At 39.0% G+C, this 22,034-nt stretch overlaps 3 protein-coding genes across 5 annotated transcripts; all 3 read left to right on the plus strand.

Annotated features, from left to right (window-relative positions):
• Nucleotides 1-3,778: 3,778 nt before the first annotated feature.
• LOC119074843 (odorant receptor 94b-like) lies at nucleotides 3,779-5,115 on the plus strand. Its single transcript, XM_037181155.1, has 3 exons — nucleotides 3,779-4,568; nucleotides 4,637-4,736; nucleotides 4,795-5,115. Exons 1-3 carry the CDS (start codon nucleotides 3,829-3,831, stop codon nucleotides 5,098-5,100), a joined length of 1,146 nt encoding a protein of 381 aa, XP_037037050.1. The 5' UTR covers nucleotides 3,779-3,828; the 3' UTR covers nucleotides 5,101-5,115.
• A 970-nt stretch (nucleotides 5,116-6,085) lies between these two features.
• On the plus strand, nucleotides 6,086-11,286 carry LOC119074845 (ATP-dependent translocase ABCB1-like). The gene is made up of 13 exons (XM_037181156.1): nucleotides 6,086-6,373; nucleotides 6,523-6,628; nucleotides 6,697-6,810; nucleotides 6,881-7,081; nucleotides 7,250-7,350; nucleotides 7,459-7,951; nucleotides 8,021-8,710; nucleotides 8,777-8,812; nucleotides 8,876-9,136; nucleotides 9,198-10,359; nucleotides 10,480-10,757; nucleotides 10,818-10,964; nucleotides 11,038-11,286. The coding sequence occupies exons 1-13, from the start codon at nucleotides 6,294-6,296 to the stop codon at nucleotides 11,236-11,238; spliced, it is 3,870 nt and encodes a 1,289-aa protein (XP_037037051.1). The 5' UTR covers nucleotides 6,086-6,293; the 3' UTR covers nucleotides 11,239-11,286.
• A 4,190-nt stretch (nucleotides 11,287-15,476) lies between these two features.
• Nucleotides 15,477-21,161, plus strand: LOC119074846 (transcription factor grauzone-like). 3 transcript variants are annotated; one of them, XM_037181157.1, is made up of 6 exons: nucleotides 15,477-15,673; nucleotides 15,801-16,137; nucleotides 18,483-19,242; nucleotides 19,316-19,507; nucleotides 19,579-19,771; nucleotides 19,831-21,161. In XM_037181157.1, exons 1-6 carry the CDS (start codon nucleotides 15,554-15,556, stop codon nucleotides 19,972-19,974), a joined length of 1,746 nt encoding a protein of 581 aa, XP_037037052.1. In that variant the 5' UTR covers nucleotides 15,477-15,553; the 3' UTR covers nucleotides 19,975-21,161. The 3 variants fall into 3 exon arrangements, with proteins under 3 accessions (XP_037037052.1, XP_037037055.1, XP_037037053.1); XM_037181160.1 differs by lacking the exons at nucleotides 18,483-19,242; nucleotides 19,316-19,507; nucleotides 19,579-19,771; nucleotides 19,831-21,161 and adding exons at nucleotides 16,194-16,716; nucleotides 16,781-16,957; nucleotides 17,017-17,200; nucleotides 17,256-17,522; XM_037181158.1 differs by lacking the exons at nucleotides 15,477-15,673; nucleotides 15,801-16,137 and adding exons at nucleotides 17,912-18,068; nucleotides 18,133-18,418.
• Nucleotides 21,162-22,034: the final 873 nt, after the last annotated feature.

Raw genomic sequence — 22,034 nt, forward strand, 5'->3', positions numbered from 1 at the left:
GAACCAACTTTGTTAGTCTCGGGACAAGAGTGATCTCCCATGACTCCATCGTATCAAAGTCATACCGTCAGATCTTTTCCCAACATATCTTGAAATCTCTGGGAGCTGTACACTATTTTTGGAACACCTGTACTAGAGAACAAAAATATCAGTTCAGGTCAGATTTTGTCAAGTTTTCGAGATTCAGGTTCTTCAGGTTTCAGGTCATTTCAGGTCGGGTCAAAATTTATCAAATCAGGTTCAGGTCATATCAGGTTTCAGGTATTTTCAGGTCAGGTTCAGGTAAACCTGACCTGTTTCGAGCACTCTTTCAATCTATCATGGATCAACGATGGTTATATTGGAGGGAAAGTGCTACGGTAAGTCCATGTAGAGGTACTGAAAAATTCGCAACGCTATCAGAGTCAAAAATTTATCCGAAACGTCACAAAGTTATCCTAGAGAAGTCACCACAAGTTGTCACAAAGGCATTCGAAAAGTCGTAAGGATATCCGAGAAGGCATAAAGTGTTCCGAGAAGGTACAAAGTTATCCGAGAAGGCACAAAGTTATCCGAGAAGACGCGTTATCCTAGCAATAACAAATTTATCTTAGTAAGAGGGAAGTGCTGGGTTATGTGCTGTGTGGGTTTTAGGCATCACATTTAATATTTACTTATTTATTCCAAGCACCTTCGCCGTAAATGGGACCAGTTGAAACGACTGAAGGAAGATGCTTAGACCACGCTAACCTCTGACCGCCACTGTATCCGGAGGTCGAAACGGCATTTTATTTCCACTTTCGCTTCACGCGATCCATGCTGTTTGTTTTGGTGTTTGTTCTGCGTATTAGATAACGCCACCCCTGGAATTAGTATGTTTTCCAGGTAAAATAATGTTTTGTACCATTGGTCGATTACAGTGTTCAGAATCTTGGATTTAAAGACCTATTACTGTCTGATGTTAACTAACAGCAGAAACTAGTCATTTATGATTAGGAAAAACCCTATGAATTATGTCTCACATGGGAATCGAAACCGCGACATTGGGCGTGAGTCCATCGCTTTACCGATTGAACAACCTGGTCCAAATATTGAGCAATACACAACTATATTGAACTATAGACAGCTACTACAGTTAAACTTAACTAATGAGAATATGCCCAACAACTATAACACAGCTAAATGCCATAAAATTAGTAATATTATCGTCAAGTGTGGTGTATCAACCGCGTCCGGTGTCTGTGATGTGCGTGATTTTCTCAGCAGTATACAAACTTACATAACTCCCCATCATATAGTTTAGTTCGAAATTACAGCCTTCATTTTTACGTCTTTTATTGTATTTTCAAAAACCTCTCCTTACAAAAATCCTTTTTCAAAAATCCTTTTTCAAAAATGAAAAACCGCAATACCGACCACAAATGTGTTACCTTCGTTAAGGCGAGTCCACAGTTTGTGAAAAATGGTTGAAAAATCGAAGCAAATTGATTGAAAAATGACAGAAGCTTTAATTCGCATGTTCAAAACTTCACGCCGTAATTTTTTAATCATTTTGCAGAGTGTCGATTTTTCAGCCATTTTTCACAAACTGTGTACTCACCTTTAGCTTTGAAGAAAAAGGAAAATCGATACTTTTACTTTGACCATGTGTGAGAAAAGTAAGAAGTCACTTTTCTATAAGCTGGTTAAACTATCACAAACGATTCAATTTTTTATTCAAAGCTAACACATTTGTGGTCGATTCGAAGTTGTGGTTTTACATTTTTGAAAAAGGAAATTTGTAGAAAGATTTAATCAAGAATGTAGCGGCTGTGGAGTTCGTGACGCAGTTTTCTCCCCATTAAAAACATCAAATGAAGAAAACAATGAACCTAGAGGTCAATGTCAATAATATAAGGCAAGCCTCGATTGTCCGTCTCGATATCCTATTTTATTATATGAGCGAAAGCGAGACAACAGCAGTTGCATTTGTCAATAATTTCCATTTATCCATCTAGACAGCCGATTTACTAAATACGAACTACCGAATCGATTTCGATACATTTTTTCCCCGTAAGAGGTTAAAAATACGGTCAAAAGTCTCATTTTGAAGAATTTTTGAAATTAGTTGAATTTGGAATTTGCATCGTCGTTTTAGGCTCCACATTAACAAAACTACATGGATATTACCAGTCTGGAAATAATATTCCTCCTTAACACTGTTAAGTTAACAGTTGTTCATGATCTTTCACATGTCAGGCACTATCCCATCTGTTAGACTTGTCGACTTATCGAACACTGAATATCTCTCTACACTCTGAGCGAAGTGAAGCGTCAATCAATTATTTGAGGTTCAGAAGAACTTAACGAAAACTTAAGTGTGGTTACGTTAACGAGTACCGCATATAATCAACGTGATGTATAGATCATATTCGAGTTTTGATAAATGTTTCGTTCATTCATTCATTTATACAAGCTTTTCAAACATGCTTGAGATGATCCATCACCTTACGAACAATGTGAGAAACTTGGACTCAAAAAGTTATCAACTCGTAGAAAAAGGATGATTATATACACTGATGTATCACAATTTGTTTCACAAAAGGATCGACGACGAGGTCTATGGACACAGCATAGCTTGATGAGAAGCGAAAGGCAGCTGAAGTGATTTATGGAAGCAACTATGGTTAAAACCCAAGCCAACTGCTAGAGAAGTTAATCAGATCGGTGAACGACTTGAATATGTCTTGACTTAACTAAATGCGACTTTATGGCTGATTATTGTTTATATTTAGTTGCGGAAGTACTACGCTAATTTTTTGGCAGTAAACACGCCATCGATATAGGATAGAATAACTGGTAATTTTCATTTCCGATGTGTTTCTGCGTCACGTATTCCTATTTTGTGGGATCAAAAAAACAATAAGAGAATAGGCTATAATTTCACTATTGACTAAGTGATAATTTTGAATAATTAATACAACATACACCGCAGTCATGATCGATCGAAACCGATGACAATATCTGCACTAAGTACACATGCGATGGAAAGTGGATATTAGTCACAGTAGCCCGGGTAAAAATGTCGGACTCATGAGACCACGAAAAAAGTATTCTCAACGGTCTCATTTCGGTCTAAAAATGGTTGGTAGTCTCAATGCAGTCTCAAAATTTTTTTTTTGTGTGATGAAACTTTTGGATGAACAAATTGTGATTTTCGAGATCTATTGAGTCCGAATGAGAAGTCTCTTTTCGAGTATTTTTTGATGGAATTGTCGAGACTAAGTGAGCAGTCTCACAGTGGATAAGTTTACAGACCGCATGAGACCGAATGAGAAGTCTCTTTTCTGGTATTCTTTGACGGAATTGTCGAGGCTAAGTGAGCAGTCTCACCATGGAAAAATTTTCAGATCGCATGAGATCGAACGAGTAGTCTCTTTTCGAGTATTTTATTCGATTGCTGAGACCGACTGAGTGGTCTCATTTGACGAAAATATTTTCTTCAACTTTTGAGGCTGGCTGAGTGGTCTCATTTGACAAAAATATTTTTTTCGACTTTTGAGGTTGGTTGAGTGGTCTCATTTGACGAAAATATTTTTTTCGACTTTTGAGGCTGGTTGAGTGGTCTCTACTAGTAGAAAACAATGAAAACGTATACAGTAAAGGAGTATGCCTCCCCTTTAAGGGAGTACGTAATTTGTAAATGGCCTCTGTCACTGCGGTTAATCTATATGTCGTTTTAACATGTACAATTCATTGTAATTTACCTATAGCAATGGTATTTATTGGCACTACACTAGAAACATCGCCGTTTCAATATACAATCAAACGTTTTACTACTTCATACTCGACATTAATAAGCATCCAGCGATGCATTCCACTCGGATTCATAAAGTGATCAATCAGATTATTTCTTTCGTTCGTTTTATCGGTCTCGGGCATGGAGAAGACAGGCATACACTTACTCAACTCAGACTGAAGTCAATTTATTGCATCTATTACCTGTTATTTCCCATTTCATTTTTAATTGGAGCAATTACAAAAGAAACCGTCGATGAAAGTATTTTCTTAGCCGAAATATTCCTTGTTGGCACAGTGATGACCATTAAAATTTGGATGATCCTTTGGAAACAGCAGCAACTTATGCGATTGCTAAATCGCATTTGTGTCTTTTCAATTCGAAATGATGAAGAGTTCTCATTTTTCAATGTTAAAGTTGAAAGATTCATCAAATTTGTGATTGTATTCGCATGTGCTACTATCGTTGGTGGTTTGGGAGCCGCTACTTTCCCCTTCATTGCCAATAAAAAGGTGCTTATTTTGAACATAGCTTTTCCATTGGATTATAAGCACAGTCGAATTGGATTTGCTTTGGCGTATATTTTCTTCGTTACCGAAATGGTTCTCTCGTTCCTGGGGATGGCGTTTTCTGTGATAGTTTGGTACTTACTGCTGCATTGTTCTTTAAGATATAAAATTCTAGGAATGAAAATAAGAAACATGGGACGAGCCACAGGTGGCGACAGTAACGTGAAAATATTGGGAAAGGAACAGCAGATTTTTCAACAGGAACTTGTGGCTTCGATTGAATCTTATCTTCATTTAAGAGGGTATGTCCGTTCCTTGTATGTCAACTGCTATCTGTCGCATGATAATTTTTTTTTTCGCTTTTTTTTAGATTAATCGACGAACTGGAATCATTTTTATCAAAACTCTTTCTACTACAATTTGCCACCAGTGCCCTCTGTATCTGCGCCTCAATTTATTGCCTGGCATTCGTATAATTACCACCATGTCCACAACTTTTGAATCACTTAAATTTTGAATAATTTGCAGGATGTTAGTGTCAACTTTGTGGAACGCGGCATTCATGTCTATACGTTATTTTACCACACAGCTGAGTTGTTTATGATAACGTACTTGGGGAATGAGATTATGTTGTCAAGTAGTTGGCTTAAATACAGTTTGTTTGAATCGGAATTTGTCGGGCAACCACATTCGACGAAGAGATGCATACTTGTTTTTGGTGAATATTTGAAGCAACCGCATGAGATGCTGATCGGCAAATTGTATCCGTTGACGTTGGAAACATTTACAAGGGTAAGGGTTATTGTTGGTTGTAAATTGGTTCGCTGCGTTTAGTGCATGCAGTATTTTTCGTTGCAGATTTTTAATAAGTCCTATAGCTTGTTCAACCTTTTAAAAAATTCTAAGCAATAAAAATGGAAGACGCAGAGGCTCTATACGACATTTCAATGGGTAGAGATTTAGTGAACAAAATGCACACTAGTTTTCAGCACAAATTCTTGTAACGTAACTTAACTGGGACATTCCCTTTTTTTCAATTTAATTCAATTTATTAAACATTATAGAACAAGAAGTTTGCACCTTAAACAAATGCTCTTACGATTAAAACTAAAATTGCACAGACTCATTCTATTTCTAAATGATGGAATCACAAGTAAGAATAACTAGCATCAAAATAAAACGTTCGAGCAAACTTTCCCCATTCTTAAAAATCATCTTCCATGACCAAGCAAAGATTCAAAACTGAGGGAATAGGAATTCCACACCAGCTAATAGAAGGCAACGTAGTCGGAGAAAGGAGCACATCATTTGTATCATCAAGAATCATGGCCTGCGACTTCTTAGTATTTAAACTCATAGAATTACCTCGACGAAATCTAATATAATTTTCAATATAATTCAAATGCGATGATAAACTGGACTGAGGACAACGGGTACAGTTTATTAAGTAGTTCATCTAAAATTTCATATTAAGCAGTGCCGCCTTTTCCATATGGGCCAAATGGGCAAGTGCCCGTGGCGCCCGAAGTGAAGCAAAAGAAAATGGCGCCCGAGGTCCTTAAAAAAAATTTTAGCTTTACTAAATTGGCGCCTATTTTTCCAAATTGCCCGATGACGCCCAAAACCTAAAAGCGGCACTGCATCAAAGTGAGTAGGGCAGAAGTTAATTAGAAGAATTTGTATTTTATCTTAAGCTCCGAGAGTGGTTCATTGCGTAGGATATCGGAAATATATTTGACTTGCGAACAAGCCCGAGTACACGAAAATATCGAATAAAACTAACATCAAGCATGATAATTAGATCAGTCAACTCAAGAAATCATAACGGACGGTTCATATCATCATCGGAAAATAAACATTTAATTGATTCGTCAGCAAAATCACTTAATTGATGACCCGTACGAATAGTTTAAATTAATTTAGATATTACGAATAGCAGCTGCATGCATATAAGTGAGAATTTAAATATTTTCGGTTGTACTTGAAGGCGAATAGTTTCAAAGAAACTTCTATCCAGAGGAAGCAAAATGTTTGCAGTATGGGCGCGGCAAGATTACCTGAAGCCAAGATCGCAATTTCCGCGGGAAACAGAAAAGGATAAAAAAAGGTATTCAAATTGAAATCGGGGTAACAACTGAAATCGATCGTAGTAAAATAGACTTAATTTTGACTTAAACGAGTGTACTTTAAAAACATTTTTAAGAAGAATTTTAAGTAAAGTTTTTTCCACGATATTAAATTCCACATTTTCTGTAGAATCATCGACCCCATAGACTCAATACCAGTAAAGATACCAGATGACGAAGCTAAAATAGAAAAACCAAAGGTTGAAGAGCCTGAACCAGTGTCGTTTTTCAAACTTGTAAGTGATGTTATGTGGGTGAGTTTTGTGGTGGTAGATATATCATGGAAACAATATCTCCGTTTCAGTATTCATATGCGTCGACTCGCGACCGAATTTGCATTTTTTTTGGAATTATTGGAACAATAATAACTGGGAGCACGGCCCCAGCTAACACATTAATTTTTGGGACTCTTGTCGAAGTGGGTCCATTTTGTCATGTAATTCGAACAAATGTGTTCCATCTAAACCACACTGTCTCACTTATTACAGTCGATGGTAGCTCAAAATGGTTACGCAGTTCCATCGTCCGCAAATGCTTCCAATATTACGGATACGGAGAGACAATTAATGGTCGAGTGGTTTAGAAACGAAGTGAAATGGTATGCGATTCACAGTTGCATATTAGGTGCAGTTATGTTGCTGGGAACGTATTTCGCTATCATGCTATTCAATGTTGCTGCACATAATCAAGTAAAGCGCGAAATCACACTGCTACACTCCGTTTACTCACCGTTTACACTATAACAGTGGAAAGAGAGAAAACGGCGACCAAAACGAAGTGACTGCGAATCGCACTTATGAGGGCCACATGACTCTCAGTGAGTAAATGACAGACTGTTAATTGGGAATATTTAAAAGATTTTCAGGATACGAGGCAAGTTTCTCAAAGCAGTTCTCAATCAAGACATATCATGGTATGATTTGAATCAGAGTGGTGAATTTGCAAGCCGAATGAATGAGTGAGTAGGGAAATTACAAAAATAAAATAAAAGGCGTAGTCTGCTGTCCGAATTACCATGTAGAATTTCGTGGCTGATCAAAATTTTATTGATTTACTGAACTTTTAGAGATCTTACCAAACTGGAAGATGGTCTTGGCGAAAAAGTGGTAATGTTCCTTCATTTCATGATTGCATTCATTGGATCTACAATATTAGCCTTAGCAAAAGGATGGCAATTAGCCTTAGTGTGTATGTCATCACTTCCAGTCTCATTCATCGTTGTCGGTATAATAGCAATGATAACCGGTAAATTGGCCAAACAAGAAATGTCTGCCTTCGCAAAAGCGGGCGCAGTAGCCGAAGAAGTGTTTGGAGCGATAAGAACGGTGGTGGGATTTAGTGGACAGGACAAAGAGGCCAATCGTTATGCGACAAATTTGGTGGATGCTCGGAAAGTGAATATAAAAAAAAGTTTTTTCGCTGGACTAGGATTCGGTATGTTGTGGTTTTTCATCTACGCCATGTATGCTTTATCGTTTTGGTACGGTGTGGGACTTGTCATCGATCATAGACTATTGCCTGCAAACGATCGGGTGTATACAGCGGGTGTCATGTTTACGGTAATTGCAAGTTTTTTTTAGTTTGAGAAGAGACGTCTTGCAGTTCTCTCTTCTGTTCCACACCTGCAGGTATTTTTTTCCGTTATGATGGGTGCGATGAGTTTAGGAGCCTCATCGCCATTCATTGAGTCCTTTGGAATTGCGAAAGGAGCTGCAGCTAAGGTTTTTCAAATAATTGAAAACCGACCACTAATCAATCCCTTAGCTGATACCGGAGATATTCCGTACTCATGCCAAGGCAACATTTCGTTTCAAAATGTTTCTTTCAATTATCCTAGTCGATCGGATGTTAACGTTTTACAGGGCGTTAACCTGTCGATCAATCAAGGCAAGGTCGTTGCATTGGTCGGGTCAAGCGGATGCGGTAAGTCGAGCTGTCTCCAATTAATTCAAAGATTTTATGATCCGGATCAGGGAGCAATTGTATTGGATAATCGAAAGTTGACCGAACTGAATGTTAATTGGCTCCGGCAAAAAATTGGTGTAGTTGGCCAAGAACCGGTACTTTTCGGCACGAGTATACTAGAAAATATTCGTTACGGCCACGAGAGTGCCACTGTCGAAGAAATTGAAACAGCGGCGAAAATCGCAAATGCTCACAATTTCATATCGAAATTGCCACAGGGCTACAATACGTTGGTTGGAGAACGTGGTGCTCAAATGAGTGTTGGTCAGAAACAGAGAATTGCCATTGCAAGAGCATTAGTCAAGAATCCTAAAATTTTGCTACTGGATGAGGCTACATCAGCTTTGGATATGGTTAGCTAATTTGTGCCGTCGTATCCTTGAACCGATTTTTTTTTTTTTGAATTATATCTCTTACAGGCGAGCGAAGCTAAGGTTCAAGCAGCTTTGGAAACGGTAACTGTTATGTGGTTTAATATATAGCACATTTTGGAAAATGCAACGCTCTACTAATTTCAGGCAAGTCGTGGAAGAACGACTATTATTGTCGCTCATCGTTTGTCGACTATACGTAATGCTGACAAAATCATTGTTCTGAGTGATGGCCAGGTTGTCGAGCAAGGTGGACATGCAGAACTTATGCAACTCGGTGGCCATTATCATGCATTGGTTACAACTCAAATGGGAAATGTTGAAAGAGATGGCGAAATGACCGAAAGTTCGCTCATCGTGAAAGATTATGATGAGGATGCAAAGGAGGTCGATGTGATTGCCGAGGAGGTTAATATGACATTCATAATTAGCGATGGTGATCGTGTCAATTACCCTCGATAACTTTTAGGATGAAACACAGAATTCGAAAGCCCCGGTGATATCAATTTGGGAGGTCTTAAAGTGGAACAGACGTGAATGGGTGTACATAACAATTGGATCGATTTGTTCGATTGTTATGGGAGCTGCAATGCCTCTATTTTCAATACTATTCGGTGAAATCGTCGGTGTCGTAGGTCTATCGGAACCTGATGTGGTGCGACGAGAGACTGACATGTACAGTTTGTATTTCGTGCTAACTGGAATTTTGGTTGGAGCCGCAACATTCATACAAATCTGGACATACGGAGTGGCTGGTGAATATCTGACGGAAAGATTACGCGCCAAAGCGTTCACTCAAATGTTACGGCAGGAAATTGCTTGGTTCGATGATAAATCGAATGGAACTGGATCATTATGTGCTAGATTATCAGCAGACGCAGCCGCCGTGCAAGGAGCAACGGGTCAACGTGTTGGAAGTATTTTATCTTCGATATCTACACTATGTCTTGGTATTGGCATCGCAATGTATTATGAATGGCGTCTCGGGTTTGTAGCCTTGGCATTCGCTCCATTTATGCTTGTCGGATCTTACACTGACATTAAACTGATGAAGCAGCAAAATTTGGGAAATGGCAAAGCACTGGAAAGGTCCACGAAAGTTGCGGTTGAAGCCGTTGGAAACATTCGAACGGTTGTTTCGTTGGGACGTGAGAGGATGTTCTACAAAATGTACGTTGATATACTGGAGCCAACCGTCCAAAATGCTAAGAGAGTGACTCATATGCGCGGTATTGTCTATGGGCTGGCTCGGTCTATTTGGTTTTTCGCGTATGCGGCTTGTATGGTCTATGGCGGAGAGCTGGTTGCTAACAATGAGGTTGGCATTGCTACCGTGTTCGTAGTTACTCAGGCCCTTGTAATGGGCAGTGCGTCGATAGCAAATAGTTTAGCATTCGCTCCGAATTTCCATGAGGGAATAATTGCAGCCGCAAAAGTGAAACAACTTCTTGACAGAAAGCCGAAAATTACAGATCCTCAACTGGTCATGATTAACGACAAAAAGTGGGAGTCTGAAGGTCACGTTGCATTCGATAAAACTGAATTTTTTTACCAATCAAGGCCGACCAGTCAAATTCTACAAGGCCTAAATCTACGAATTATCGCTGGCCAAAGTGTTGCATTGGTCGGAGGTAGGTTTCCAATTTTAATACACTTGAACTTTCGAGGAGCTCAGAATGCTGAAAGTTCAAGTGTGTCAAAACTCCTGAGAAATGTGAATTTGAGACTCAAAACGTAATTGTTGACTGTAGCATCGGGATGTGGAAAATCAACCAGCATTCAGCTACTGCTTCGTTACTACGATGCCGTCGATGGATCAGTTTCGATCGATGAAAATGATGTCACCTCGGTTACGTTGAAGAATCTACGCAATCAGATCGGCATGGTATCACAAGAACCGTCGCTGTTCGACCGAACCATAGCTGAAAACATTGCTTACGGTGATAATACGAGAGAAGTCTCTAACGAAGAAATAGTCGAAGCAGCCAAATTGGCAAACATTCACAATTTTGTTGCTTCATTGCCATTGGTAAGTGATGGGTATGTCTTGTCGTCAGTTAACTTTTTAATTGATTGCGTTTTCACTCAGGGATACGAAACAAGATTGGGTAACAAAGGCACGCAACTCTCAGGTGGACAAAAGCAACGCATTGCCATATCACGTGCACTGATTCGGAATCCAAAAATCCTGTTATTGGACGAGGCCACTTCGGCACTGGACATGGAAAATGAGAAGGTACAGTGGAATGGCATTCTATACTAAATTGTCCACATTTTTCGGTTCATCTGAATCACAATATCGGACTTAGGTCGTTCAAGAGGCATTGATAATGGCTAGTAAGGGCAGAACATGCATCACAATTGCTCATCGATTGAGTACCATTGTTGATTCGGACATCATTTTCGTCATTAATATGGGCAAAGTGGTTGAACAAGGGACGCATAAGGAGTTACTGAATTTGAGGGGATTCTACCATAGTCTGTACACCTTGCAGGCGGGTATCAAATAGTTCAATTTATGAGGTACAGTTTTTCTATTTCTATTAAATCGAGTTCAAAATCGGGATTTTGTTTTACTTTTCGACTCTTTTTGGTTGGTAAGTTTGCTAGATTTTGCCTGAACTGCTGGGTGCAAATAGATTCAGATTGACTCGTTCGGTATGTGTTTTTTTGTGAAGGTGGAAGCACGGGGTTTCGGTGGGTTTTGTAATTAATTTTCTTTTTGTTGAACCTATTACAGTCATATAAGGCGTGATATATGTGACAATGATAAATATTCGTGGGACAAAAGAAACTGTGTTAGTAACATTGATTTTGAACTAGTTGCAGAGTAGCGACGCACTTCAAGAACAGGCAAATGAACAGATTTTATTAACTGTCATTTGGCCCCCTATTTTGTATGGAACGTTTGTAACGCAGTGGTATATTTCTCCTTCATATAAGTTACAGTGTCAAATATAAGCCCAAGGCCTGTTATTTGTGCTAGGGGAAGTCCTTTTTTATACCAAGCAATCTGCGTAACCTTCATGTATTGTGGATGCTATTGGCACCCCGGTAAGTATTGAGCGAACCTCTTCCTCTTGGTTATTTGTACATTCTAAAGATGGAACGAAACAACATCCACAATAATACTTTGACCATTGACACCCCACTGCATTTACTTCGAATTTCGGTCGTATTCAAGAGGTTGTTGGTAGCCTTTAAGCAATTGATTTCACATTATAATAGTTGCCTGAGATTCAATTTCTACTCAGTGAATTGAATCGGAAACCGTTAACTATGGTCGTGCGTAACAAGGTTCTGAAAGAACAGGTTAAGACACTCACGAAGGCGGGTGACTCATTACAAATTGTTTGAAATGTCAACTTGATAAAAACAATTTTTTTACTTCGTAAGTGTCTGAACCTGTTCTTTCAGAACCTTGAAAATTTGTCTGTCACCGCCTTCGTGATCAACTCGGAAGTGTCTTAACCTGTTCTTTCAGAACCTTGGTGCATGCGTAATTCGCTCAGATCAACGCAATTCAACCATGAGTGGGTACTTTAAATAGAGTAATGAAACTGGACAGATAGAGTACTTTCTGCAGCTGACCACTATGATTACTAAACGCCTCAAGTGCGTTGCTCAGATGAATTTATTTTGTCTATCTCAAGTCTTTTCCAGCGCTGTACCTACAAAGGATAATAGGAAGGGCCTAGTATGCGTCAAACGTTTCACAAAAATTGTCAAAGTTTCACAAATTTCACAAAGTTTCTCAAATTTTGATAAAAATGTTTACAAATATTAGGCCCTGATAATAGGTGACAAGGACTCAAAGTATAAAGGATATTTTGAGCGAATTATCAACCTTTGGATATATAATCGTGTTCGATTGATAAAATGTCGATTATTTCCTTTATTTCCTTAGAATCGATTATCGATATTTTCAAAAAATCAGTATCCATCAAGTGTTTTATCCAGTTCAGTTCAGTTCAGTTCCGTCCAAATTCAGACGATATTTATCGATTATCGCTACAGTGGCGGACTTTCAATTTTGTGCACTATTTTGATTCAGCTGTTCGACCAGCTGGTCCATGTAAACGAAGTAAGTTAATTTTATAATCAGGACTAGATAAAAATGGCAAAAGTGGTTTGTTTATTATCGTCAACAATACAACTAAAGAGAGTCTCATATGAGTCGAATGTATCACTAACATCGTGCAAACATTTGTTTCAATCCGAATTTGGTACATTAATTACATAATGCAAATCTTTACATTATTTAGAAACTAAAATCATTTTAGACGTAGACTATAGTCTTATTAAAATAATTTAGATGCCGAGACTGTTGCATAGAAAAATCTACGAGTAGGTGAATTCCGAAATTCAAAAACTTTCTATTTCAATGCCCAAATATGAAACAAATGCTCTCCAAAACTTTGGACCACCACGAGTTGTTTATCATCCACGGTTGGTTTGAAACGAGATTAAATACGGACCGCCGACCACCAATAATTTTTTTTCATATTTATAATGAGTGATGGACAAGAACATCACACAGGAAAAAATTTGCCCGAACCCCTGAGCCGTTTCTGAGAACCAGTGGATGCGCTACCACGAGCAGTCAGACACAGCCTGATCACAAATTTTAATGGTGATCGGTAGAGGGAAAAATTCTAAGATATACTGTGTAAAAATTATTGCTTTCGGTCATTTGCTCTCGGAGCAATAACTGTTGAAAGTCAAAATTCCACCATTTTCGAAGAGTAATATATCCCTGACAAAGTGACCGACCCAGCCAGTTAAGATTGATTCTAGACGCGGTTAGTAAGCTCTTTCGAATGACGAAAAAAAAAATTGAAAAAGTTCTTTTATGGTACATTTTTAGAGAAGTTACTTTTTCCGCTACCCTCGGTGAAATTTGGCCACTTCTGTACCTTTCTGGTAGCCTTGTTTCAAACTTATTTGCCCCCAATATTATAGCCTGAGGAATAAGCTTTTCAACGATACCAAACATGCCATACTTGATCCACAACAGGTACTGTTTATGATTCAGTTTTCAATCGAAGTCAGTCTACTCGAAAATCTGGAGCCCTCGAAAACGAAATTATTAAATTTAAAGATTTTTTTGAAAAGAAGTGGACTTTAATGACTCTCTGAGTCAGTACCATACATATAATTAAGTAAAAAACTTTCAATTGTAATATTAACTTGAAATTTAATAATTTCGTTTTCAAGGGCTTCAGATTTGCGAGTAGACTGACTTCGATTGAAAACTGAATCATCAACAGTACCTGTTGTGGATCAAGTATGGCATGTTTGGTATCGTTGAAAAGCTTATTCCTCAGGCTATAATATTAGGGGCAAATAAGTTTGAAACAAGGCTACCAGAAAGGTACAGAAGTGGCCAAATTTCACCGAGGGTAGCGGAAAAAGTAACTTCTCTAAAAATGTACCATAAAAGAACTTTTTCAAATTTTCTTTTTCGTCATTCGAAAGAGCTTACTAACCGCGTCTAGAATCAATCTTAACTGGCTGGGTCGGTCACTTTGTCAGGGATATATTACTCTTCGAAAATGGTGAAATTTTGACTTTCAACAGTTATTGCTCCGAGAGCAAATGACCGAAAGCAATAATTTTTACACAGTATATCTTAGAATTTTTCCCTCTACCGATCACCATTAAAATTTGTGATCAGGCTGTGTCTGACTGCTCGTGGTAGCGCATCCACTGGTTCTCAGAAACGGCTCAGGGGTTCGGGCAAATTTTTTCCTGTGTGATGTTCTTGTCCATCACTCATTATAAATATGAAAAAAAATTATTGGTGGTCGGCGGTCCCTATTTAATCTCGTTTAAAACCAACCGATGCATCGGAATTCAAAGGAAAAGTATAAGAATCAATGAAAAGTTCGATGACATGAACGCCATGGACATAAAAAGGCTAGAAGATAGATTCAAATAAAATAGTGCTATTCATATAACACTTTACGAAGTTCAATAAATTAGAAAATGGGCTGTCCACTCAAAATATGTTTTCCGTGCGACATATGTTATCCATGCGAAACATGTTTTAAAAGGAAAACATGCTTTTCCATGCGAAACATACTTTCCATACGAAACATACTTTTCATTCGAAACATCTTTTCCATACGAAATATGTTTTCCATTTGAAACATGCTTTCCATTCGAAACATGTTTTCCATTCGAAATCTCGTTCGAAACATGTTTTCCATACAAAATGTGCTTTACATACAAAACAATATCTTTTCATAGAAAATTGTTTTTTTTTTTAATTTAATTTTTCAAATTTTGCGCCGCATCGACGTTACTTACTACTATTTTATATCCATGGCATGAAATTTCAAGCGACGCATACATTTGCAATAAAAAACGACGAATACACTCTCTTTAATTTTATTGTTAGCAATAATAAACAAACCACTGTTGACATTTTTATCTAACTCCTGAGTATAAAATTAACTGAGTCTGTTTGTTTACATGGACCAGCTGGTCAAACAGCTGAATCAAAATAGTGCACAAAATTGAAAGTCGGCCACTGTAAAACACTTGATATATTATATTGATTACTTGGAAAATTTATCATCGATTGATGATATTTTCCAGTGAACATGCCTAATGGAAGTCTCATAAACTCATTAAATTGTACGACAATTGCGAAAATATTTAAAGTTTCGCGCCAGTCAATCTAGTACATAACCATTACACTGAAAAATAAAGAAGCTCAATATATACGAGCTATACATACCCCTCTCAAGACTCTGCAAACTGTCACTCGCTGTTGATATGGTGTTTCATTGTAAACAATAAATTTATCCGTGGTGAACGATGGGCTCAACGCAACTTTGTCGCTTGTGTCTACAAGCTAGCGACGATGTGTTAAACATTTGGGAAACATTTTTGGACTCAACCATTGCCGCAATTCTGGCCAAACATTTCTGGTTCCAGGTGAGGCTGATGTTTTTATTGATTTCGTTGGAGAAACGTCAAAGTTTTAGGCGAACACATCCATTACAGATCCATTCCGTATGATAAAGCCTGGGGTCAAGTTGAACTGATTCCCTTATTTTCGCAGGTCCATGAAGATGACGGATTGGCGGAGTCTATTTGCGAAATGTGTTGGATCCACACGAAAGAGTTTCATGAATTCTACAGACGAGTAGAACAATTCCAGAAATGCGTCTCCAAATCCACTGAGGAGAACCACAGTGCTCACGACGAAACTATTCACATCGTTCACATCAAGCAAGAACTGAATGTGGACAAGTGTGAGGAAGTGGAAATGGATGCTTTGCAAATTGATACGGACTGTGAAGATGTAGACACAAAGCCTGACTTGAATGGAATCGAATATGAGGAAGTAGAAATGGACTCATTGCAAATAAGCAGCTCCGAGTATGAGGATGACGAAGGTAATTTTGGCTCTAAATCCGTGTTGTCAGTATGAAGACAGTCGTTTTCCTTTTAGTGGAAACCGAGCGAACCATGAACGATGACGATCAATGTTTGAGCAACGCAAATGACGATAACCGAATCGTGAAGGCTAATGTTAAAAGAGCTTATCCACCCAAAAATCCGGAGCTCGAAGCACAGATCCACGAACTGTTTGTAATGAAATGCGACATCTGCCGTCACACCGTCGAATTCAAAGCGTTATCGGATGCCAGGCAACATTATCGCAAAGTTCACAAGACTCGCAGCTATTTGATCTGCTGTGACAAGAAGTTCTACAAACGTTTTGCCATTCTGGATCATATTCGCTGGCATACCGATTCAGATCCTTACAAATGTACCGAATGTGGCAAGCGATTTTGGAGTAACAACGGATTGAAAACGCACATGCAACACCACGTACCGAACGAATCACGTACAATCAATTGCAGTTTATGTTTGAAAAAGTTTGTCAAGGAGCATCAGTTGAAAAAACACATGAACGAAAAACACGCTTCGACTGAGGGGATCCGGTATGGCTGTGGAAAGTGCGTCAAAACGTAAGTGTCTGTCTGAAGAAAGCGAAGACTCGGTACATTTGGTCGCTAATGAAATCCATTTCAGTTTTCCGTCGAAAATGCAGCTATATCAACACAATCGAGCTGTGCATGAGATGGTTGATAACGTGTGCGACGTATGCGCCCGTAGATTCAAATCCAAAAGCAATCTACAACAACACATCGACCACGAACATTTGAATGTACCGCAACCGAAATTCCAGTGCGACATTTGCGGAATTTGGTAAAAAAGTGGAATCTTGTCCTGAGCTCAGCCTTCAAATCTGTTTATTCTTCCGTTAGGTTGAAATGTCTGAAAGCTCATCGCAGGCTGCACAAAGAAAGAGTGCCGGTAAATTGTCCGATTTGCAACAAACTCGTACAGGATAAGCGGAGTCTGAACGAACACATACGGTATTCTCATGCTGAAAGGCGACATCAGTGTCAATTATGCGACAAAGCGTTCAAATGTGCCATAAATTTGAAGGTGAGTGTTCCATGCTGTGAATCTTCTGATCCTCTTCGCCTTTTTTCTTAAACAGGAACATTTAGCGATTCACACCGGCGAGGATCTGTACGATTGTCCGTACTGTGAAAAGAAATTCAAATCAAATGCAAACATGTACAGCCACCGGAAGAAGGCACACCTGGCAGAATGGACGCGAGACTTTTCGCAACGCACCACACAACCAGTCAAACCGAGTGCTAGAACCGAGGAAGATGAATCGAAAATTTAACCAATGAACTCTGCGATAGGCTTATGATGATGATTTAACGGGAATTAAAATGTGACGTTCGTCTATACCTGTCTTTGCAATTAGTTCCGAAAGGCTAAGACAACCAATTGACTAATAAATTTACTGTTGATGTCCTAACGGTAGTAACTATAAAGACGATGTGATGAGACTGACAAGTTATCAACGAGAAGTGTGTCGGCAGTAGCTGACCCATCGAAAATTTTCTTGAATCTCCATGGATAGTATACTGCGTCCCGGGCTGAAACCCTCACACTGAGAAATGTGTTTTGACGTTCATGTCAACTAAGTAATGACTAACTACGGCGCCGACGGTGCCGATGCAGTGAGTAAACTTTTAAATTTCCTCGTGGAATCGCCAAGCAATCTACTACTACACCTACTACACCAACACACTGAAACGTCATTATGACTGATTACAATCTGCGAACTGTCAAGCAGTTTGTGTCTCGATGTAAACAAACAATTGGTTTGTAAACGATGAATTCTAAACAACTTTGTCGTTTATGTCTACAAACTACTTACGATGCGGTAAATATTTGGGAAACATTTCTGGACTCAACCATAGCCACGGTGCTGGTCAAACATTTCTGGTTCCAGGTGGGAACGGATCTTTTTGTTGATTCAATTCAGAAAAGCGATAAAACTTTACGAGTTTCTGTAGGTCCATAAAAACGATGGATTGACCGAGTCCATATGTGAAATGTGTTGGACGCAAACAAAAACGTTTCACGAATTCTACAGACAAATAGAGCAATTCCACAAATCCTTTTGGGATTCGGTTGCGAAAGAGAAGACTGCTCAAGATGCGACCATTCGCATCGACCATAAACATGTTGATTTCGGGCCTGACTTGAGTAACGTTAAGTGCGAGGAAATGGAAATTGAAGTTAAAACGGAATCACACACAAACAGCTCAGATCACCATGACGACGAGACTTCCGATAAAAGTAATTTTTCTCTGCTGAAGATATTTGTGTTGACATGAGTAGGAACAGGTTGTTCTACTTTCAGGTGAAACGGAGCGAACCGTAGACGATGAGGATCAATCCAACAATCACCGACAGAAAAATGACGAATACGAATCTTCACGATCCAGCGTTAAAAAGAGTGGTCGTCTCAGTTTGTCCGAAAAACTGGAATTGGAGAGTCACATCACCGAACTGTTTAACATGAACTGTGAAATTTGCAGTGACGTTCAATTTAGAACGCTGCTAGAAGCCAGGAAACACTACCGCAAAGTGCACGAAACGGAGGGCTTTCTAATGTGTTGCAACAAGAAATTCCATCAGCGTGTTGATGTCGTGCAACACATTCGACATCATATCAATCTGACCGAACACGGTCCCTCCGAACAAATGGAACAAGAAGCGCAGATTCGCGAATTGTTTGCAATGAAATGCGATGTTTGCAGTGACATCGTGAACTTCGAAACGCTACTGGAGGTCCGGCAACATTATCGCAAAGTTCACAAGTCACGTGGCTACCTGATTTGCTGCGATAAGAAGTTCTATCGTCGTATTAAGATGATGAATCATGTCCGTTGGCATACCAATTCGGACACTTACAGTTGCAACGAATGCGGCAAGCGGTTCTCGAGCAAATATGCGTTGAAACTACACAAGGAATATCATATACCGTACGTTTCACGTCCCTTCAAATGTAGTTTATGTCCGAGTGGTTTTGTAAAGGAAGTGGCGTTAAAAGTTCACATACAGTACAAGCATACCTCGACTGAGGAAGGAAATTTCGCCTGTGATAAATGCAGCAAACGGTGAGATCTGGATCAAAACGAACGCTCTTGTCGTTTTACATTATTGCAGCCACTTTTTCGATTGCGATTTTAGTTTTCGTACGACTTGGTCACTGACGAGTCACATTCGGCACGTCCATGAATCCAATACCGAATACGTGTGTGAGGTATGCGCCCGTATTTTTAAATCGAAAACAGCACTCAAACAGCACTTTACCAGAGAACATTCATCAAAACCACCACCATCACCTCCACCCAAAGTTCAATGTAGTGTTTGTGGTGCTTGGTAAAGTATTTCACATTGAAGCTGGAAAATTCCAAATTTTATCATTCCACAAAATCGGAACCCATTTCCAGGTTGAAACGTAAACAGCTACTTAGCAGGCATTTGAAGCAACACAAAGATGCAAAGCCTGTGAATTGTCCAGTTTGTAACAAATTGGTTCACGACAAACGCTTATTGGACGGTCACATACGATCTGTTCATGCAGAGAAACGCCATCAGTGTATAATGTGCGGCAAGGCATTCAAATGTGCGAAAAATTTAAGGGTAGGGAAGTCAGGGATTCATTTCTGAACTTGCCTCTTCATTGGGATTTTCCATTATAGGAACATTTAGCGATTCACACCGGCGAGGATCTGTACGATTGTCCGTACTGTGAAAAGAAATTCAAATCAAACGCGAACATGTACAGCCATCGGAAGAAGGCACACCTGGCCGAATGGACTAAGGACAATAAAACAGCCAAATAAATTCAAAGAATTATTCTGCAGCGAAATACGAGTAATTGAAAAACACGTCCGTTTTACTAGAAAACCTTTAATGTAAGTGAGTTGCTGAGATGGTTATACAAAACAAATTCTTTTATAAAGCCGACTTAGATGAACAATCAAATTGTAACTCCAACACCACTCCTCAATTTGATAATCCGATAAGTTCCCTCAACTTGATGAATGGTTTTGGTGATAACGGTTTTGTCATTATATCAGCAAGTTGATCCTCTGAACGCAAGTATTCGATCTTCGTGTCACCATCCATAATTGTTTGACGAATGAAATGATATTTTGTGTCCACATGCTTCATCCTCTTATTATCTTTTGGCGTTTCGGCTATACGTACACAAGATTGATTGTCTTCAAACAATGTGACGGGCTCATTACAAGTTATCCGAAGTTCTTTCAACAGATTTCGAATCCAAATTGCCTCACACGCACATTCACTCAACGCAATATATTCTGCTTCTGTCGAAGACAAACTGACCGTGGATTGTTTACGAGAAGACCAAGAGACCGTATTCCCATAAACTTTGAACACGTAACCGGAGACTGATTTTCTGTCGATTGTATCATTGGCCCAATCTGCATCAGCATAGCCAGCTAGCGGATCGGTACCTTCATTACGTTTGTAGATCAACTTTAAGTCGAGCGTTCCCTTAATGTATCGCAAGATTTGTTTGGCATACATAAAATGCTCCTGGCCATAATTGCTCTGATATCGACTGAAGTAATTGGCAGCCAAATCTGGTCGAGTGGTCAACCAATTTTCGCATGTCTTGCATGTTCAAATGTCCCATCCTGTTATGCCACAGATCGTTGTTATCTTCAGCACACATGCCAGCAAGATTTGTTCGAAACGTCCAAAGTGCTTACAATTTTAGAGAGTCTACGATGCAACTATTGATCGAGCCAAGGTATTCTAATATGTACTTAACTAATCAGACTTTAGTTCGTCTAATTAGGCTCATTAATGAACATAAAACGGAAGTGACGAAGTGTAATAATAGACTGTCTTTTAAAAGTGTGATTATTGATAAATTAGGTATTAATCTGCTGTGATTGTTTGTACAGATTTGTTGTATGATAGTATTAGTTAAACTATGTTTGTATTTATGTAAATGTATCAGATTATTCAGCCAGTCTTTGGCGGTGGAAATAAATTCAATTCAAAAAAATTCTGTCGAAGACAAACTGACCGTGGATTGTTTACGAGAAGACCAAGAGACCGTATTCCCATAAACTTTGAACACGTAACCGGAGACTGATTTTCTGTCGATTGTATCATTGGCCCAATCTGCATCAGCATAGCCAGCTAGCGGATCGGTACCTTCATTACGTTTGTAGATCAACTTTAAGTCGAGCGTTCCCTTAATGTATCGCAAGATTTGTTTGGCATACATAAAATGCTCCTGGCCATAATTGCTCTGATATCGACTGAAGTAATTGGCAGCCAAATCTGGTCGAGTGGTCAACCAATTTTCGCATGTCTTGCATGTTCAAATGTCCCATCCTGTTATGCCACAGATCGTTGTTATCTTCAGCACACATGCCAGCAAATTGTGTCTCTTCCACCACAAGGTCCACCTTATACGTATTGCCACATCGTTTTGCAACATACAGAACCTTATTTTTCCACAAAATCTGAGCAGTTCCGTTTTTGAAACGAATTTCCATGCCGGCTTTTTCCATTTTTCCAATCGACATCAGATTACAGCTTAAATCTTGCACGTATAAAACATTCTCTAAGACACATTTTCTTTCTTCGTTTCCATTTACAAGAAAGCCATGAACATCTCCACTTTCGGTTGATGATAAAATTGCTCCTTGCTTAGCACTTCGAATCTTTTCTTCCATTATTTTCTTTAGACATACAAGTATAGTGTGATCATTTACCATATGGCTTGTTGCACCAGAATCCAAAAACATTGTAACAATCCGACGACGAGTAACTCTAGCAGCAGCAACTACTAAAGCTTGATCATTGATGTCACATTCACCGGATTCGCCTTGAATATTAACAGATTCTCCAAAAACAG

This window comes from Bradysia coprophila, unplaced genomic scaffold (genome assembly GCF_014529535.1).
Source record: "Bradysia coprophila strain Holo2 unplaced genomic scaffold, BU_Bcop_v1 contig_151, whole genome shotgun sequence".
Classification (NCBI taxonomy): Eukaryota; Metazoa; Arthropoda; class Insecta; order Diptera; family Sciaridae; genus Bradysia; species Bradysia coprophila.

Excerpts from the sequence above, each read along its gene's own strand:
- LOC119074843 (XM_037181155.1), top strand. The coding sequence starts at position 3,829 with ATGCATTCCACTCGGATTCATAAAGTGATCAATCAGATTATTTCTTTC. Across the intron at positions 4,569-4,636 it reads TCTTATCTTCATTTAAGAGG|ATTAATCGACGAACTGGAAT; the intron begins GTATGTCCGTTC and ends GCTTTTTTTTAG. Across the intron at positions 4,737-4,794 it reads CAATTTATTGCCTGGCATTC|GATGTTAGTGTCAACTTTGT; the intron begins GTATAATTACCA and ends AATAATTTGCAG.
- LOC119074845 (XM_037181156.1), top strand. The coding sequence starts at position 6,294 with ATGTTTGCAGTATGGGCGCGGCAAGATTACCTGAAGCCAAGATCGCAA. Across the intron at positions 8,711-8,776 it reads CTACATCAGCTTTGGATATG|GCGAGCGAAGCTAAGGTTCA; the intron begins GTTAGCTAATTT and ends TATCTCTTACAG. Across the intron at positions 10,758-10,817 it reads TTGTTGCTTCATTGCCATTG|GGATACGAAACAAGATTGGG; the intron begins GTAAGTGATGGG and ends GTTTTCACTCAG.
- LOC119074846 (XM_037181157.1), top strand. The coding sequence starts at position 15,554 with ATGGGCTCAACGCAACTTTGTCGCTTGTGTCTACAAGCTAGCGACGAT. Across the intron at positions 15,674-15,800 it reads CCAAACATTTCTGGTTCCAG|GTCCATGAAGATGACGGATT; the intron begins GTGAGGCTGATG and ends TTATTTTCGCAG. Across the intron at positions 19,772-19,830 it reads AATGTGCGAAAAATTTAAGG|GAACATTTAGCGATTCACAC; the intron begins GTAGGGAAGTCA and ends TTTCCATTATAG.